General features: G+C 40.3%; 3 protein-coding genes across 3 annotated transcripts; 2 read left to right on the top strand and 1 right to left on the bottom strand.

Moving 5' to 3' along the window:
* The first annotated feature begins 922 nt into the window (after positions 1-922).
* Positions 923-2,760, top strand: LOC310988124 (GTPase IMAP family member 7-like). Its single transcript, XM_083974637.1, has 3 exons — positions 923-1,038; positions 1,137-2,073; positions 2,483-2,760. The coding sequence occupies exons 1-2, from the start codon at positions 1,017-1,019 to the stop codon at positions 1,982-1,984; spliced, it is 870 nt and encodes a 289-aa protein (XP_083830763.1). The 5' UTR covers positions 923-1,016; the 3' UTR covers positions 1,985-2,073; positions 2,483-2,760.
* A 2,559-nt stretch (positions 2,761-5,319) lies between these two features.
* On the top strand, positions 5,320-8,740 carry LOC310984431 (GTPase IMAP family member 4-like). Its single transcript, XM_083969637.1, has 3 exons — positions 5,320-5,438; positions 5,620-5,691; positions 7,140-8,740. The coding sequence occupies exons 1-3, from the start codon at positions 5,429-5,431 to the stop codon at positions 8,069-8,071; spliced, it is 1,014 nt and encodes a 337-aa protein (XP_083825763.1). The 5' UTR covers positions 5,320-5,428; the 3' UTR covers positions 8,072-8,740.
* Positions 8,741-15,030: 6,290 nt separating this feature from the next.
* On the bottom strand, positions 15,031-17,324 carry LOC310992410 (GTPase IMAP family member 9-like; the record flags this gene model as incomplete). Its single annotated transcript, XM_083980459.1, has 2 exons — positions 15,031-16,089; positions 17,261-17,324. The coding sequence occupies 2 exons, from the start codon at positions 17,322-17,324 to the stop codon at positions 15,485-15,487; spliced, it is 669 nt and encodes a 222-aa protein (XP_083836585.1). The 3' UTR covers positions 15,031-15,484.
* Positions 17,325-19,878: the final 2,554 nt, after the last annotated feature.

Genomic DNA, 19,878 nt, shown 5'->3' with positions numbered 1-19,878 from the left:
CTATTTGTTGGAGTTGGTTCAGTGGATGACAGACAGGAGGGGTGGGTGAAAACTAAAAGACCTGAAGCACAACCTGTTACACTGTACAGAACAGGTGTAAATATTAGCTTTTTTAATTGAAATCCATTTACAAAGGAGGTACTGCTTCAGTTCCTCTTCTATGGACTCATCGACAGTATATGGTAAATAAATAGTTGTTCAGTAATCTGCCACTAGATGGGATTAGAGGGCCAGGCACCAGTTCCACGTTGTTCTGTAGCTCACTGGTATGAGGCATGCTGGGAATTATAGGATGCCTGATGCGTCTGAGGCTGGCAGTGAGAGTTTGAATCAAAATACTTTTGTCTTTGACTGCTGAAATGTAAACGGACAAGTTACAGGTTTAGGCATGGCATCCTCTCACTTGGCGACCTCACCCGCATCAAGATAAGAATGTCACACAATTGGTTTAACTTGAATGAACAAGCTCTTATCTTTGAATAAAAACACAGAAACAATAAAGCTTTTTCAGGTCAACAAGTTTGACATTTGATCCCATATTTGTTTAACACTAAGCACTTCTTAGTGTCAACCACATCAATTTAACAAATATGTTAGTATGAGAATATTGTGTTTCTTTACTTGATCTTTTGTTTCGGTTGACCAAAAGAATCAGTGTTGTGATGTCACATCTTATTTTAGAGTGTGTTAAAGCTGGGATTAGGTGGTCACTTGATTAAGCATGTGAGTGGTCTCCCCAACTAAGCCATTTCAATAGTGTTTTCTAAACCCATGTCAACAGTATTCTCTAAGTAACAAGTTTCATTTCCCAGGAAACTGCTGTGGTGAGGAGAGGAGGTAAAGTTAGTTTCATTTCCATGGAAATCACTTTGGCAAAGAGAGGGAGGAGTAAAAAGCACACATAAGTGCAGAGGAACTGTGATCTGGAAGGTGCAGAGAAGCAAACGCAAAAAGCAGATTGTGTGTTTCAGATTCTGGTTTGTCCAGTAAGTTTCCTGGCGTTTTTCTACATCAAGATGGATATAAAAGGAACCGAAGGTGAGTGCCTTTACTTCCATGTGGGTTTTTCTAACTCCATTTGTGAGCCGACCAACAACCCAAGAGCTCAAACTAACAGTTTCTGTCTGTCCACACAGACCTCTACTGTCCGGCCGTCAGCAACCTAAGGATTGTGCTGGTGGGGAAGACTGGATCAGGAAAGAGTGCGACAGGAAACACCATCCTGCGCCAAGAAAAGTTTGAGACAAAGGACCTCTCGCTGTCATCTGTGACAACTTGCTGCAGAAAAGAAACGGGACACTTTGATCAACGGACTGTGAGCGTCATCGACACACCGGGGATCTTTGACACATCGATGACAGAGCTCGACTTGAAAAGTGAGGTCGAGAAGTGCATCGGTCTGTCTCTGCCAGGACCTCATATATTCCTGCTAGTGATCAGACTGGATGCACGGTTCACAGAGGAGGAGAGGAATGCTGTCAAATGGATCAACGAGCACTTTGGTGAGGAAGCCTCCAAGTATACGATGGTGCTTTTCACCAGGGGTGATGCGCTCAGAGGAAGGCCGGTTGAGAACCTTTTAGCTGAGAGTCCTGCACTCAGGAAGGTCATCAGTGAGTGTAGAGCCGGGTACACCGTGTTTGACAACACATGCAAGGAGGATCGCACTCAGGTGGCTGATCTCTTTGAGAACATCGACAAGATAGTGCAAATGCACGGGAGTCATTACACCAGCGGCATATACGAAGAAGTACAGAAAAAGAGGAAGTGGAATGACTGGTGGAGCAAGTGTGGAGACGCTTTGAATGCTACAAGTAATTATTTGTTGGTGGGAGCAGCGGTGGCAGCTGCTCCTGTAGCCGGTGTGGCTGTGGCAGCAGAGGAAATAGCAGCCGTTTCACTACGCTCAGTTGTCATGTTTGCAGGTGCAGGGGCTGCCAAGGTCATCGGGGGGTGGATGAAACCAAAGACAAATAACAATTAAATCATTTCCAGCTGTGTCCCTTTGACCAGATGTCTAACATCATTGCTCTGGACCAAGTGATATTTGACTTTTATTTTCAAGATTTAAAGGTGTACAGAAATGGCCGTTTGTCCTGTTTGTAGCGCCGAGTTGTCACGAGCTGCAACACGAGTTTACCCGAGTGAGGAAAACGAATTTGATTGGTCGTTATCGAGCGGGCGGGATATTCAAAGCTTGGGGCGAGACCGAGCTCCGTGTGTGTGTGCGTGTCTCAGACGTTTGAATGACGGATGACGGATCCAATATCAGTGGCTGGTGAATCGTGTACAGGCTGACGTATAATCTGTGCGCCTGCATTATCCAATGCGAAAAAAAAATACACACTTTCATCCCGGATTTACTCAAAAATAGAATTTTGCACAAAGTTTGACCTACATCGTCTGATAGATGAGTTATCACATTAATTTTATGATCCAGAGTGGGCTCAAATTCAATTTTCTTTTCTGTACACCTTTAAAGCAGAAGTAAGCGGAATATTTGTGTTGTAATAAGTCTTAAATAGGTGCCTTGCCCCTTGCCTAAAGTTCAGAGGCTCTTACTGCGTGCCATGATATATATTTTTAAAAATATATAATAAAGATAAAGCAATTATATATCTTTATACTCATTAAAGCAGAAGTAAGCGGAATGTTTGTGTTAATATAAGTCTTAAATAGTTCTATCTTCCGACAGCAATCACTTCTATAGAGTGTTTGGTCTGAAACACGGGTCTGTCAGTCACTCTGCTCTGCTGTAAGCCCAGGAGAAAACTTTCCTTGTATCCTACAACCTTTATCCAATGAGGAGAGAGAACGGCATAAAGGGGCGGTCCTCTCTGTGTGTGCAGCCAAGGGATGCGCCTGAATGTGGTGACGTAGGGACGAGGGCGGAGACTGCTAACTCCATCTGCTGACAAGAAGTTAGCCAAAACCACCGGATCGCTGACTTCTGCTTTAAGTGCATTCCTTTTTATTAGTTATGACACACATGCTTTGAATGATAAATATACCTATCATGACACTATCTTTTAAATGTTGATGCTTGAACCTAAATAAGAGTTTGTATCAAAAGCACTAATGTTTTTCTTTTCTTATTCATTTGTAAGGTTTAAAAACAGTAACTATAGGCGTTTGCTGTCAAAATCCCTGTTATATAAGTTCCCACAAACACTGCTTGGGCTACATACTGTTGCTCATTATAGATTTACTTGAGTACTGTACTTAAGTACATATCCAGAGGATTTGTACTTTACTTGAGTATTAGATTTCTTTCTTGAATACATTTCCAAGACAAATATTTTTACTTTTACTTTTACCTTTTTTTTTTTTTTTTAAATACTATTGGACACAAGCTGTGTTTGTCAAAGAAGGAAACCTAGAGAGTTAGTTGGACGGTGAAGGTTCATTTGGCTACAGTTTTCACGTAAGAGTTAAATGATTGTTAATAAACATCTGCATTACTTAAAGAATTGTTATTTTGATCAACGTTTGCCTGTAATCTCCTATGGTACCACATAAATACAGCATTGAATTGTGGACTAAGTCATGTCCCCTCAGTGAGGGAGAGATAGAAAATGCCTTGCCTGATGTGTGTTAGGGGCTGGGGGGTGTAAAACATGAAAATGACAATTGCTGTCCTCTTATGATCCCATTCATTTTATTTGTTTTTAAAGGTGTTTCTGCAGCTTTATATAACATTGTGGTTCTAAAAGCAGCACATCAGTGCAGGTGGTTTCAAAGACTTAATTCTCAGAACAAAAGTTAAAAGGTCCTTAAATTCATTTAGAAAAAAATATAGTAGCTAATTCATTGATGTGAAAAATAAGAAATGTACTCTTACTCTTACTTTTACTTAAAAGTAAATTTAAAAGCATGTACTTTTGGATACTTAAGTACCTTTAAAAGCAAGTACTTTTTTACTCTTACTGGAGTAACATGTCGACTGAGATACTTTTACTTGTAACGGAGTACATTTTGACCAGTAGTATTTGTACTCTTACTCAAGTACTGGGGTGGAGTACTCTGTCCATCTCTGCCTGGCTGAATTCATAAGCCAGCACTGACAGAAAAACTGCAGACACTCTTATAGGATACCAGTTATTGATTAACTGACTGGTTTTTCTTTTTAACTGAACCATGAACCATGTCTGACCATGTAACAATGTGGGCCAGAGTAAGCTGACAAATATGTCAACTGATAAGTCAAGCTGATATCAAGAACTAAAATCACCTAAATCTACTCAGCAGACTGGCAGCACAAACATCTGGTTCCAGCGGCCACTGGCAGGTAGTGACCATACATGACCACTCGAACCCCCCAGGTCCAGCACATAGACTCCACCGGCATCTCTCCCTTTTTCACTTTTCTCCTCCATTTCCTTCAGCTCATCTTCGGTAAACTCGGTCTCAAGCTGATCGGGGCGCCCATCGAAATGAAACCGGTCATTGTTGTTCTCAAACTGCATAAATTCAGCTTCTGTGATGTCTGCTTGTTATTACCATGGTTACAGGTTGTCTGCTGGCGTGGAAGTGATTACCAAGTGAAGTAGAGTCCTGATTGTTACTCCATGCAATGCAGTCAAAGTTCCTATGTATCTTGCCTATCACTTTATAAAAGTTATTATCGAGTGTTCACAGGGAAATGAACGGAATTGGGCATTTCTAACTTTTGATATTTGCGGGAGAAAATCACAACAAGCGTGACATTAGACGTGACATCACGCGAGATCAAGACGACACGGCTGAATTTATGCAGTTTGAGAACAACGTTGACTGGTTTCATTTCGATGGGCGCCCCGATCAGTTTGAGACCGAGTTTACTGAAGAGGAGCTGAAGGAAATAGAGGAGCAAAGAGGGAGAGCTACCGTAACATCACAAGACTAAATATTGACCATACATCTGTTTTACAAAGAAAAATATAACTGCATTAGTATGAGTCAGGTCAGAACATCTTGGGTTGGCCATTACTTTCAGGGTGTAGATGGAGTTGAAATAAATGGATGCTTTTGTTTTAATGGGAGGAGACATCAACAATGGAAGGATGTGATGCAGGTTAGAAGTTTTCTTCTTTTCTCCCTTTTAAACAACTAGATTTTATTAGTAAGTTAATCTATGTTTGTCATCCAAAGAGCCTGAATGTTTTTCTCATTTTGTGATTGAACTTTTTTTTTCAAACATTCCATCCACACACAGACCTGTATGGCATATTTCGAGAGCTCTGGACAGTCCCCGTGGGGATGCACATTTCAGAAGTGAACTAAAGACAATACAAGGAAATAGGAAGCCCCCTGCACATAGGCCAGGCTCCAGAAGCTTCCCAGAAAACTAACGTGAAAGTCAAGCCACAGAGCTTGTCTAAGTTCACAAATCTGCTCTGGTCTCAGTGAATTTTTCCATCTGGGAACTGGAAAAGGTGGATCATAAGTGATGGCTGAAGGTAAGACGATCTAATGTTGAAAAAACAAACAACAGAAATGATTCTTTGATTTTTTTTTTGTAGGATGTAACATGTGTTAGAAAGAACACAAGAAGGGAACAGAAAAAATGACCTTGATAACAATATTAGTGACTAATATCTATTTTATTTTGTGTCTCAATGGCATAATTTCATATTACAGCAATACCACTGCGAGAAAAGAAGCAGAGAACTCTACCTCGGTCGGATGGGTGTGGTCTCAGTAACTTTGACGGTATGCTCATTCATTGTCTTGTCTAACTTCATATAATGCGTATAACTTTCTATCAGGGCTTTATAAAATACACTTAGGACTTTATCAAGATTTACATGGTTTATTAATACTTATAGAGACGTTACAACTTTGCCAGACTGTGAAAAAAAAAATCTATTTGGGGTTTATTCTTCTCTGGTAATATGAGCTTTGTCTTAGAAGCTGCACTTTAATATGTGGCTTATTTGACTCATCAGTGACTGGAGAAAATCCATAAACATATTTTACTGCATATCAAGTGAACAAGTAGGCATTTAATTATGCAATCATTATAACTATTAGTTTGGACTTATAATAAGAGGAGTGTGGTTACTAATGTCACTAAGTCATTAATAAATGTATTCATCTATAACCAAAAAATAGGAGCCTGATCAATGGCTTATAGACAGATTCTGGTCCCGGTTTGCTCTTCTTGATAAAGTGTCCAGTAGGCTACACATGTGTATTACAGTAATATGTTCCCAGTCAGCCCACAGAGTCCAACCTGGCACATACTTAAAAAACAAAAAAACAATTAGAAATGTAAAATTTCATGTTTTAAAAGTTTGCAGTACAAAACAAATTGCCCTGAAATTGAATTGAAATTTTACATTTGTATTTCTAACTTTTTATTTCTAACCAGTCATTGTAAAGCCCTGTTTAAATTGAACTTGTTTACCGTATACAAGTGATAATACTGGTCAGCTGTGGAGCATTCACAGTCATTCTACAGTAGTTTGTTGATTTGTCTGTAGCTCTTTTCACCAGCCAGGAGATGTTGAAAGTGTCTGACAAATTCTGACATCAAATTACAAGTCAGGAGCTTGTGTGAACAAACTCAATCATTTCTAATAAAATTCAACCAACTTGATTTATTCCATTGCCTTTCTCAGCACATATAGGCCTAATAATTTCCTGGTTCATTGTATACTGCCACCAAAGGCCAGTTAGTAGAATATTTTGCATGCATGTCCTCATATGTCAATAATACGAGCAAAACTGGGACACATATATAAACACAGCTCTATAGTGCTACTATTGGTCAGTAACTCAACAGGGTAGGTACCCTTAAAGGGAGGTTTTGAGATTTTAAGAGAGATTTTGTCACACTCAAGTGATGCATGTGGTAGTCAAATATAAATACATAGATGTTGTTTTCACGTGCAGTAGCTGAGCTCTTTTAAGAACTTAAAAAACTTTATCTATTTTCTTTTATTTTACTTTTATTTGCTCTTGCTTTTAACTCTGTTTTTAGTGTTTTGTTTGTTTTTATTCTGTTTTATGTTTCTTTTTTTAATGTTTTGTCTTTATGTAAAGCACATTGAGTTGCCTTGAAATGTGCTATATAAAATAAAGATGGCTTGCCTTGCCTTGCCTTACATTTCGAAAAATACATTGCCAAGTTTTAAATGTTGCTCCTGTTGTTGCAGCTCTGGATTTGTCTGGAGGCTTAAGGATAGTCCTGGTGGGCAAGACCGGCTCAGGGAAGAGTGCAACAGGAAACACCATACTCGGTAGAGCTGCCTTCAAAGAAGACCCGAGCCCTGTATCGGTGACCAAACACTGTGAGACGGGGAGCGGGGAGGTGGACGGGACTTTGGTCCAGGTGATTGACACTCCGGGTCTGTTTGATACGGGCATCTCAGAGGAAGAGTTAAAAAGCAGGATAGAGGAATGTGTCAAGATGTCGGTGCCCGGCCCTCACGCCTTCCTCCTGGTGATCCGGCTCGGAGTAAGGTTCACAGAGGAGGAAAGAAATGCTGTGAAGTGGATCCAGGATAATTTTGGAGACGATGCCTCCATGTACACTATCATGCTGTTTACGTGCAAGGATCAGGCTAAAGCCGACAACGCTCTGAAGGAATGCAAGGAGCTACGGAGACTCTCCATAACATTCGGTCGCAGATACCACGCCTTCAACAACAACGACGCAGATGACCGCGTGCAGGTCTCCGAGCTAGTCACCATGATCAAGGAAATGGTACAGGATAACGGGGGTAAACACTACACCAACGAGATGTATGAAAAAGCCCAGAGGAAGCTGAGAGAGGAGGAGGAGAGGAAGAAACAAGAGGAGGAAGAGAAGAAAGAGGAGGAGAGGAAAATGTGGGATGCAGAGAGGGAGAAGAAGGAGAAAGAGAGAGAGAAGGAGAAAAGGGTTAGAAAGAAGAATATACGCGTGGCTTCGGCCGCTGCTCTGGTGTTGGTGTTTGCTGGTGTGGTTATAGCAGTGGGAGCTAACCCCACAGTGGCTCTGGCTCTCGGAGCTCCCGTGCTGGTCCTGGGACTGTTGGGCGGGATAGCTGCCATTTGCATATGGAAGGGCACAAGATGCAAAACTAAAACATCTTTTCCTGTATAACTTTGGCAAATGACAAGGAGAGGTTCATCTGTCTGCAGTATGTGACTGTTTTTTTTGCAGCAGAGGTGTTCCCGATACTGTATTAGTACACACATTGTTACTATGATGTTAGATTGTAACAAAGTTTGACAGAAATATGTGAATTTAATGCTGCCAGTAAACAAACGGTATGAAACACAATACTTGTTTTTCTCTTTTCACTCATTTATTGTTTGAAGATTATTAAACCCACATCATGAGTTACAGATTTTTTTTTTTGGCTTATGAGAAACAGTATCAGCCCTCATGTAAGAGCATAATGATACAATATGTTGTTCTGTAGATCTCACAAATTCTGTAAATACATTTTTGCACAGTTTTCACTTTCGTAACTTATGCGATTATTTCTAAAATAAAATATTCATACAGATGAGTCACTGCTTCTTATTTAAACCATGATGTGCTGTTTGCATCACTATATTATTAGTCATATTATGATCTCACTTCCCTGGAGGAAATGGGAGACAATGGTAAGCATCCGCTGACAGGTCGCATTCAAGCAGGAAGGAGGAAACAGTTGAACTCCTCACATCACTGCCAGCACATACCAACTACACCCTGAAGCCAAATGCCTTATTTTCCCAAAATGAATGTTTACAAAATGTAAATAGAAAACAAGGCAAACAACTAGATCAGTGACCCGCTCTGTAATGTTAAATTATTAAAGATCCCATATTATACTCTTTTTAATCAATTTCACACAGCTGTCAGATGTCCAACTACACTGTATTCGAAATGTATTGCCCCAAACTGATCCGTGGTCCTGAATTTCAGCTGAATGACAAAGGTGACTGAGATTTTCAGTCTTGCCTTGTGCTGACAAAAACGGACAGATACCTGTCCACACACAACATCAGCAAAAGTGCTTCTATACAGTAGCCCCTCCTACAGTAGGGGTCTGTCAATCCATCCATCCAATCCATCTACGTATGTTCATCTGTCCGTATGTTTGGAATAAAGTTCCAAGATATGGAATTCACTTCCTCCCCACTTTATTAGACTCTCCCAAGTGTCATTTCTGCGAAAACATTATCTTAATCTATCAATTGCTTAATAATACGTTTAGGTTTGTAATATCTTGACGTCTGTGTGTGTTTGTGTGTGTGTGTTATTCATGTCATTACATTGTCGTGTAATGACAATGTCCATTTTTATGCCTTACTTCCATGCATGTCTGCTTTGTCAAATGTTTTGTTTAAAGGTAATTGTATGACCTAGGCCTACTTTGTGCAAAATAAACAAAACAGACATGTCAGTCATGCCTTGACAGAGCTTCTTTAGATTTGGCAAAAACATTCACTTTGACTCAAGGATTAAATTCGATTTTGGCTAATGAAAACAAAAAAAAAACATAGTATTTCCATGTGACCATGATATCTCCATTATTTCCCCCACATTCGGTAGCCTACAAATGTTCACCTGGGATCAAGGATGAAATAATGTTATTTCAGTGGCCAAAGGTTAAAGGTCAAGATCAGGGTGACATGCAGTATCTCCAGAACTCCTTAAATGGATATTCCGGCGTAATTTTAACCCCTGGTCCAACGCACTGTGACACCGAGTTAGAGCCCCCCTCGAGAGATGAAGTCTGCTAACCGCTAGCTTCTCTAGTTGTAGCAACTTTAGCAATGACCGCACCATAACAAACAGCGCAGTCTATTTCTCCACGGGCAAACCACGAAAAGCCACTCAAAGCCACAAATGATGCTCAGAACAGCACCAAACGTCATCAACAGTACAAACAGTGTCCCAGCACATAATACGAGGCATCAAACATCTGTTAGCTTAGCCTAGTTTCTATTGAAAAGAGACGAAAACAACTCACCCACTCTCCTCTAGTAATACATTATGCAGCAACTTTTTGCGTCCAGCATAGCGTCCAGGTACTGACAAAACACGTCCAAGTCCAACTGGCAGCACAAACATTCAGTTTCAGCGGCCACCGACAGGCAGTGACCACACATGACCATTCGCAACCCCCAGGCCCAGCGGTTACATGCTGCTATTCCGACATGCCGCTATTTCGACATTGACTTCTAATTGTCGGAATAGCGGCATTAACATTATTTTTTAAGCGTCCCACTATTCCGACTTTTTTTTTTTCATTGTCGGAGTAGCAGCACTTTACTATTTTTCAAACATTCCGCTTTTCCGACATTGATTGATTACGTTATAGTCAGACGTGTCCTTCTGATTCATTTTTATTTTTTCATCTGAGACACTGTTTCTCATACACAAATACATAGGCCTATTAGAGAAGAAAAAACATACCCTCCAAGTTTAAAAACACACCGGCAGCAGTGCACACTGATCTGCAGCTACTGAGACTGTTATTATTCTGTCACCTGAGTTTATCCTGCTGCTTTACATTGTTTTAACATAGGTAAAAGAAGGGGAAAAAAAGATTGTCTGGAATAAAGGGGCAGATTACATAAGATTATTCTTTTTTCTGCTCCCTTTTGTTGAGATTTGGGAGGTTTTTGCCTGATTTATTGCCCGATGCCGTGTATCTCGCTTTCCCCCCCCCCCCCCCCTCCGCCTGTTGTCTTCGTTGTCACTTTGTTGTCGCTCCACAGAGCGCACATGGCTAATTAATATGCACGTGCTGACCATATATGGTTGTGTCTAGGCATTCCGGGGACGGAGGTGTGTTCACGTGCACAACTGCGCACCATTCTTGGATCCAGTTATCAAAGTTGAGGTGCAGAGTTGTGCACGCACAGTTTGATAGATCTGAAAAAGGTGTAAATATTTTGGGCTGTTTTTTCACAGTAGGCCTAAGCAAAAAAATTTGTAGCAGCAGTTTTACACTGCTTACTTACAGTTTTGATAAATGAGGCCCCAGGCCCTAAGCCCAGAGCCCAGACGCTCACAGCTTCTCCGCGGCTCATCCGCGCGCTGTCCGTGGTGCTGAAGGTGACAGGTTAACTTGACAAACAAACTGTAGCATAGTTCTGTTTGTTTATCATGTGTGTCAGTTTTGTTTGCGACTTGATAGTTGAGTTGTTGAGATTAAGAACATTACTCCCTCATCAAACCAGTGATAGGCATGCTGAAAAGAAAAGAGAGAGAGAGACACGCCTGGGTATCGCAGCTGTAAAAAAAAAAAAAAAAAAAAAAAAGACCCCGGACCCCGGCCCAGGCAGTTTGTTTAACAAATGAGGAGATTATTATTTGTTGTTCTTGGCACATCCAACTTAAATAAAATGAAATAATGGATACAAAAAATATCATAAATGAATGCTAGAATAAAACTGAGCTTTAGACTTTAACAATTGGGTTAGGGGTTAGTATATTGTATTGATCATAAATTCCGTATTTTTCTACGGAACCTCACTTAATTTTCAATTTTGGTTTTTTTTTGTGTGCAAATGTATAGGCTACAATAAAAAGGAACAACCCATCTCAGAGCAGCTTTATAGAATGTGCACTTTATGAAAAAAGGAGAGTCATTGACATGATTTCTGCAGTAACAACTTTATTTGTAACTGATGCGGAAGAAGAAAAATCTGCATTATAGCTGCCATTCACCACTGTGTAAAAATGCAATTTACAAACAGAAAAAGCCACAGAACATTTTTTTTTTTTTAATGAAAAGGCCACTGCTAATCTGCCTGGTCCTTTGCATTGGGCAACATGTTCTCATCCACATCATCTCTTCATGTCCTGGTACTAGTTTTCCTCTCCATAATTTTTCTCTTTTTTTGTTGTTTGTCTCCCTGGCCAAAGAGGTCATGTGACTGAAAGAACCTCAACACCTGAGTGCATTTCCTAGTTGAGAATCAGCTGTGATTGATCTATTTGCATAACTTCAATCAGATGTTTTTCAATGGCAATGAAAAGACAAATATAGGACATACATTTATTTTCCCTGTCTACAATGTGAACTGCTGTTCACTTCAACTTTAGCCTCTAGGTGAGGTTTAGAATAAAAGGTATCTATTAAAAAAAAAAAGAAAAAAAAAACAGTGTCCAACATTGTTTTGATCTCGGTTGAGCTTGTAAAAACAAGTGAGTTAATTAATTATATAGCCCACATGTGTCAAACTCAAGGCCCGCGGGCCAAATGTGGCCCGCCACGTCATTTTATGTGGCCCGCGGGAGGTTAAAAGGTCTGAGTGTCTAAAAATAAATAGGTCAAAAGCGTGCTTTGACCAAAAACTACATTTCCCACAATGCCTGTCGACTATGATACCCGCGAAGTGACGGCTCACCGCCACTACGCGGCAGCGTTTCCGCATCAATGCTAACGAGTGGAATTGAGAAATAAATAATGATCCTAAAATGTCCCGGAAGCGAAAAGTTGATGCAGACGGAAGACTGTTTCAAGAAAGATGGGAAGGCGAGTACTTGTTTGTGCTCCAAGGAGAAAAACCGGTATGTCTTTTGTGTTATGAGGCGGTGTCGGTTGTCAAGGAGTACAATCTGCGTAGGCATTTTGACACCAAACACGGCGCTAAGTACGGCAAAGCTAGCCTTCAAGAAAAGCAACAAATTGCCGAAGAATTAAAAGGCAAACTGCGGTCGCAGCAGAGTGTGTTCACGAAATCCACAGCCAAAAACAATGCGGCAGTGAAAGCTAGCTTTATTGTGGCTGAAGAAATCGCCCACGCTTCCAAGTCTTTTTCAGAAGGAGCGTTTTTGAAGCAGTGCATGCTGAAGGTCTGTGAGCAGGTGTGTCCCGACCAGTTACAGACTTTTAAAAATGTCAGTTTATCAAGAAACACCATCGCGGACCGAATTGAGGAACTAGCAGAAAATCTTGCAACACAGCTGGCCGAGGAGACACGCAGCTACACAGCTTTTTCATTAGCTGTTGATGAAAGCACAGATAACAGGGATACAGCACAGTTATCAATTTTTATTAGAGGCGTGAAGTCGGATCTCTCTGTCACTGAGGAGCTGTTGGATGTAGCTGCACTGCATGGGACCACGACGGGACAGGACATTTTTGATGCGGTGGAGAAGTCCGTAAGTAAAAATGCATTGCCCTGGGAAAACTTGGTGGGATTAACTACAGACGGTGCACCGGCAATGTGTGGAGGAAAAGTGGGCTTGGTTGGACTAATGAAGGGGAAAATGCAAAAAATGAACTGCCACACGCCTCTGATAACATATCATTGCATTATCCATCAAGAAGCTTTGTGTGGGAAGGTGCTGGGGATGGATGGCATAGTGACCACAGTCATGAAAACAGTGAACTTCATTCGGGCGCGAGGCCTCAATCACCGTCAGTTCCAGCTGTTTTTGCAGGAGATGGGCTCGGAGCACGGGGATGTGCCATACCATACAGAAGTGCGGTGGCTGAGTAGGAGCAAAGTCCTCAAGCGATTTTTTGAGCTCAGGGAAGACATTGCTCTTTTTATGCAGAGTAAAGGAAAACCCTTGTCTGAACTGACAGATCCAAAGTGGCTGTGTGACTTTGCTGTGTTGTGTGACATAACAGAGCATCTCGCCCAACTGAATCAGAAGCTGCAGGGACGCAAACAAGTCATCACGCAGATGTCCGACACGATCACGGCTTTCCAGCGTAAACTGGACCTATGGATGTGCCAAGTGAAACAGGACAATCTTGCCCACTTTCCCGTTTGTCAGAGCATGTCAGCCTCATTTCCCGAGACTTTTTCATGCACTCAGTTGGCTACCAAACTGAGCCGGTTACAGACTGAGTTTGATCGGCGCTTCTCTGACTTCAGAGTACAGCAGTCTGGCTTTGACATCTTTGCCAGTCCTTTTACCACTGACATCTGCACTGCACCCCAACACCTTCAGATGGAGTTAATTGAGCTTCAAAGCAACAGTGGCCTGAGAGCAAAGTTCCAGGATGCTGCAATCCAGGACTTTTACCGTCTGCTGCCCCCTGATTTGATGCCACAGCTTCGACGTCATGCTGCCCGTGTTCTGTCCATGTTTGGGAGCACCTATCTGTGCGAGCAGATGTTTTCCATAATGAATCTGAACAAAAACAAGCACAGATCACGCCTCACTGATGACAACCTCCATGCTGTTCTACGGATTGCCACAGCACAGGACCTAAAACCAGACATTGACACACTGGTAAAGGGAAAACGGTGTCAGACATCTAGTCAGAAAACACACAGGTAAGCATTTAAAAAAAAAAAAGAAACTTAATTAGAATATAATAAAATGTAATTCAACAAAGAAGAAGAATAGTTATACTCTGTGTGCAATTTAATGATTGTGCTTGCATTTTGTTTTGTGTTTGTTATTTTCAGAACATGATCAATGGATGGTAGAGAGGGGATCCACTTGGTGTGTTCAAGGACAGGCAGCATCTCCTCTTCAAAAACCTAAAAACTTGACCAATATAGTTGTCAACTGAGTCAACCTTTATTTTGTTATTTTTAGTTGATTACATATTATTTATGTGTAGCTGCCATTGCAATTATTTAGTGTTTGCAGGTTTTATGTGTGTATGCAGACAAATTATTGTAATCAAACTATCAGTTGGATGCAAGGCTGTGTTCAGCCTTTTTTTTTTAAATGCTACTGTACATCTGTCATACATGTTCTTAGCAGCTCACAATTGTTGATTTAACAGTAATTAATCCCATTTTAATGGGTTACGTTATTTATTATGTTATTTTTTTTTATTCACTTGGATAGTTTGATCCATGATTGATGGAGTTGATGTGGATTTCATAAGCTAACAAAAGGATTTATGTTGTAACAGAGCAACAAGCAAACATTTTTTTCTATGCAACTGTAATGTGCAAGAACTGATATAACTTGAATAAGTAATAAATTCAGAGTTATTTAACATTAAGGAGTAGTTACATTTACTTTACATTACATTCAGTTACATGTAGTTACATTTTTAAGTTACATCTGGCCCTTTGAGGACAGCCATTATGCTGATGTGGCCCTCGGTGAAAATGAGTTTGACACCCCTGATATAGCCCATAATGCTGTGCTTACTGCATGAGTTTTGGAAATGCGACAAAAGAACTGAGAAAAGGTTCATAGCAATTTTTTTTTTAAGAAAAAAAAAAAAGAAGAGCTGTTCTGTATCAGACTTTGCTATTGTTCACTGGTTTATCACAGGTCCAGAGTTCAAGTAAACATACTCATTGTGCAATCAAAACCTTCAGTGAGGCCAAGTGCTACACCAGCTGCACTGAGAACATATGAGGAGAAAAAAGCTCCTCCGCCTGTAAGACCCAGGGCAACCAAACCAACCTTTTTACACCATCTAATCCTTTCTTCCTCTTTCCTGGCCCTTTCTTCCTCTTCCCTGATCCTTTCTTCCTTTTCCCTGATCCTTTCTGCCTCTGCCCTGATCCTCTCTTCCTCTTCCTTTCTTTTTCGCTCCTCCTCCTCCTGCCTCCTTCTCCTCTCCTCTTCCTGTTTCCTCTAGTACATCTCATTAGTGTAGTGACTTCCTCCATTGAATTCAACCATTTTTTCTATCTTACCTATGAGTTCTCTGACCTGCGATCTGTCTGCTCTCCGGTCATTGATCAGTGAATGGTATCTTCCTCCACACTTATTTATCAGTTGTTGGAGATCTTTACTCTCTGCTATGTACTGTTGCACAGATTTACTCTCCAACGAGTCAGCATGTGTAAACAGGACCATGATATATGTGTCTGCATCTGAGCCGTAATTATCCTGGATCCACCTCACAGCTGCCCTCTCCTCTTCTGTGAATCTAACCTTCAGACTGATCACAAAAAGAAAAGCATGGGGTCCAGGAACTGACTGATCAACACATGCCTCAAGATCTGCCTTCACTTCTGCTGGTGTTTTCTTTGTGTCAAACAGCCCTGGGGAGTCGATGACAACAATGGTTCCATCACCATCTTTGACCGCCTCTTTCTGACAGCCTTGAGTCACAGACTCAGGTGAAATTTCTTCTTTAAAGGCGCTGCGCCCCAGGATAGTGTTTCCAGAAGAACTCTTTCCTGATCCAGTTTTTCCAACCAGGACGATCCTCAGCTCTTCCAGATGTTTGGAACCTATGAAAATAAACGAAACACAGGTGTCAAAATGTACAAAAGTCCATTTCAAGAAGTGTGTTTGTGTTGTTAATGAAAAAGTTAGACATGATTACTTTGATTTGAAAAATACTGGACGTGTGGATGGAGGCAAAATGTAACTCTGTATTCTCATTCATTGGTTGGCACATTTAACTTAGATCTACTCACACTACAAATTCACCACAGTTAGAGAATTTGAATAGGCTTTATGCACAGCTCCACTACTTCCTGAACTTAAACAAGCTCCTTTACTTCCTTTATTTAGCTTAAACTACTGGACAAACTGGTTAATCCAGGTGTGTCTGACTTGTTTAAAGGGATAGTTCACCCAAAATTCAAATTTCACTCATTCACCCTCATGTCGACTAAGAGCTGTGAGAATTTTCAGAGTCCTCCGTCCCTTCTCTGAGTTACGGGGGGGGGGGTCCGCACAGCAGTATTTGTCCATATAATGGTTGTCAATGGATACCAACTTTCTTCGTCCAAAAAGACACACCAAAAAACATCCAAATACCTCCATACTGCTCGTCTGTAATGTCCCTCTTGTATTGAAGCCCCGACATGAGAAATTGTTCCGCCGGTCAGTGCAAATCACGAGAGATTTGCACTGACACAGGAAGAGCAGTGAACTGAGACACTGGGAGCTTCCGCTACAAACAAGCTTAAAATATAGACTTGTTTAATTTTTTTTGGAACAATTTCTCATGTTGGGGCTTCAATACAAGAGGGACATTACAGACGAGCACTATGGAGGTATTTGGATGTTTTTTGGTGTGTCTTTTTGGACGAAGAAAGTTGGTATCCATTGACAACCATTATATGGACAAATACTGCTGCGCGGACCCCCCCGTAACTCAGAGAAGGCACGGAGGACTCTGAAAATTCTCACAGCTCTTAGTTGGCATGAGGGTGAGTAGATAATGAGTGAAATTTGAATTTTGGGTGAACTATCCCTTTAAGTTCAGAAAGTAGTGGAACTGTGCATAAAGCCTATTAGACTTGGCAAAGCTAACATTAAGGAAAAGGTCTTTAATTTATGCCATGATCCAATCAAGTTATTCTAATTGTGGTCTTTGATAAAGACAGACCACGCACTTGAAAATAAAGGTCATTATGAAGCCCACCCTGTTTCCTTTATTCTATCACATACCTTTGTGGCAGTCAGCTGTGAACAGCACAACCAGGATGCAAACCAGGATCTTGCTTCCACTCATCTCTTTTACTGGGACATCACAAAAACAAGCAAGAATTTAAATAGAAAATCTAACAAAGCAGACGGCAAACATAGAAAACATTCAGCACAAGGAAATGAGAAATAATGATGGTTAAAGTGCAGGCAAAGTCTTTTTCACGTTGTCCGTACATAATACAAAAACTGTTTTATAAATCAGTGCCGTTCTTTTTTAGCACATAAAAACAACTCAGCTCAGTTGACTTCCATTTTCTGCAAAACTTAAACCAATCACATGACAATAATGGCAAGCAGGCTGGTTCAGAAAGAGCTTTTGCACACCTTGCACGCATAGTTGCATTGTCTATTTATTCATTTTTATTCATATTCGTTTTAATTTACTTTAGAAAATGAAAAAGAAAATCACTGAATGCAAACACGGAGGTGTAAGAGGAAGTCATATAAACTGGTAATAAAAGCATAGCCAAAATCTACTTCCCATTTTGATAACATAATATGTTGACCTACCTGTGTGTGTGTGTCTTCAGCTGTGTGATATGCCAGCAGGTGCACAGGTTCTTTTATAGCACAGTGAACAGTAGCTGCAGACCCATGTGTCAGCTCTGTTAACTTTCATTTCTCAGGAAGACAAAACTGAAACTGTGGTTTTCCCCTGGAGCCTGGAGCCTGGAGCCTGGAGCCACCTTCTGGTGGCAGCTTGAATTTCAGGTTGTGTGTGTAATGTGTATGCTGTAACAACAAAACAACACAACCACTGAAAAAACAAAACTCAAAGATGTACCCAAGCAATTGCAGGCCTTTGTTACCGGTCACACACCTCAATGATTTGTGAAATTGGTTTTGAGGCATTTGATCTAAAAAATAAGAAGAAGAAGAAGAAGAAGAAGAAGAAGAAGAAGAAGAAGAAGAAGAAGAAGAAGAAGAAGAAGAAGAAATATGGTAGTCAGCATGTTCAGCTGAGCAGATTTTTTCCACCATGAACAACACCAGATGTCACTAAAGTTCCATATCTTACAAAATAGCAGCATTACTACCAGGGTTCCCACGCGTCCTGGAAAACCTGGAATATAGTGACCAATTACCCAGTCATAGAAAACACATGGAAATTGAGAAAAAGGGTAAAATGTCCTGGAAAATTATTTATCACATGGTGACATCAGCTACCAGAGCTCTATTTGACTTCTTCAGACCCCACTAAGGATTTATTTTCCAAAGATGTGCCCAGCGAGAAAAGAGAGCTGTTTTAGGTGTGGTTTAAAAACAAAAACAACATGTTCTTGTGTTGTTCTATGATAAATTTGTCTTTCTGAGCATGTAAGATATTATTTCATAGATAAGTTAGAGCCATAGGTTGCACATCTTTAAATCAAACTTCTGGGGGTGCGAGAAATGAAATAAATATAGAAACAAACTGGTTGAATGTTCAAAAGAAAGTACAACTGTCGAACTACAACTTCTCCAAAGCATGAATGGGACGGGGCGATGTGTAAGGCCTGATAGCTGTCTGTCAGACTGTAGCAGCTGAAAATGTCCTGGAAAATGATTACAAGAAAAGAGTGGGAACCCTGACTACATGTTTACCAGATCTGCTGCAAAGTTAGTTTGCTGATGTTGGTTTGACCACTGAGAACACATGAATCAAGGTTCTATTCCTGTTGTTTTCTGCTCTGACACACTGAAGGAGATAATAGCAATAAAAAGGATAAATAGCAGAGGGACGTGAATGCAGATGGGTCACAACTTACATTTCAAAAATTTATTTCAGCCTTAATGTTGTGTTCAGATAGCCCAGTGACAACCTCTGGCTCTGAATACTGACTAGAATAATCACTGTCAGACATAAACTGTCCAAAAGTAACTGCCTATAATAACAGCAGGAAATGAGGCAGGCCAATGTAACTCATGTGAACAGCAAAATGAAAATGAAAATGAAAAAGTAACTGAAGTCGTCCAGTAGGCCTTTTTCACAGCAGGCATCCTGGTGGGTATAATCCAAAAACACAGTTTCACATTTTATGGGAAATATAATTTTATATTCAATGAAATAGTACTATTTTCCCTGTTTGAATGTATTTGGTTGATTAATGTGTCTATTGAGTTTATTCACATGTATTGCTCATAGAAGTTTTTATTGAGAAATATGCATTAGAATGTGACTGTGTACTACTAATATGGAAAGCCATTTTAGTCATAATGAAATAAATGAATAAATAAATAAATAAATAAATATAGCCATGAAATGAGTCCCGAATTAAATAAATACGATGATAAATAGATATAAATGAAATATAAATACATATATTTTTATTTTAAAAACAACATTTTTATTTTTCCAGGAGACTTTTATTTTCTAACGCCTCATTTATTTATTTCCAGATACTTTTATTTCCTAATGTCACATTTATTTATTTCCGGTTACTTTTATTTCATAACATCACATTTATTTATTTCTGGGGACTTTTATTTCATAGCATCACATTTATTTATTTCCGGCTACTTTTATTTCCTAACGTCACATTTATTTCTCTCCTCTTTTATTTCATGCTGCAATATTCAAATGAGGGGGCGGGGTTATC

Source organism: Trachurus trachurus, assembly GCF_905171665.1.
Source record: "Trachurus trachurus genome assembly, chromosome: 1".
NCBI classification, from domain to species: domain Eukaryota; kingdom Metazoa; phylum Chordata; class Actinopteri; order Carangiformes; family Carangidae; genus Trachurus; species Trachurus trachurus.
Note: the sequence above shows the minus strand (reverse complement) of the source record. Positions and strands in the feature narration are given on the sequence as shown.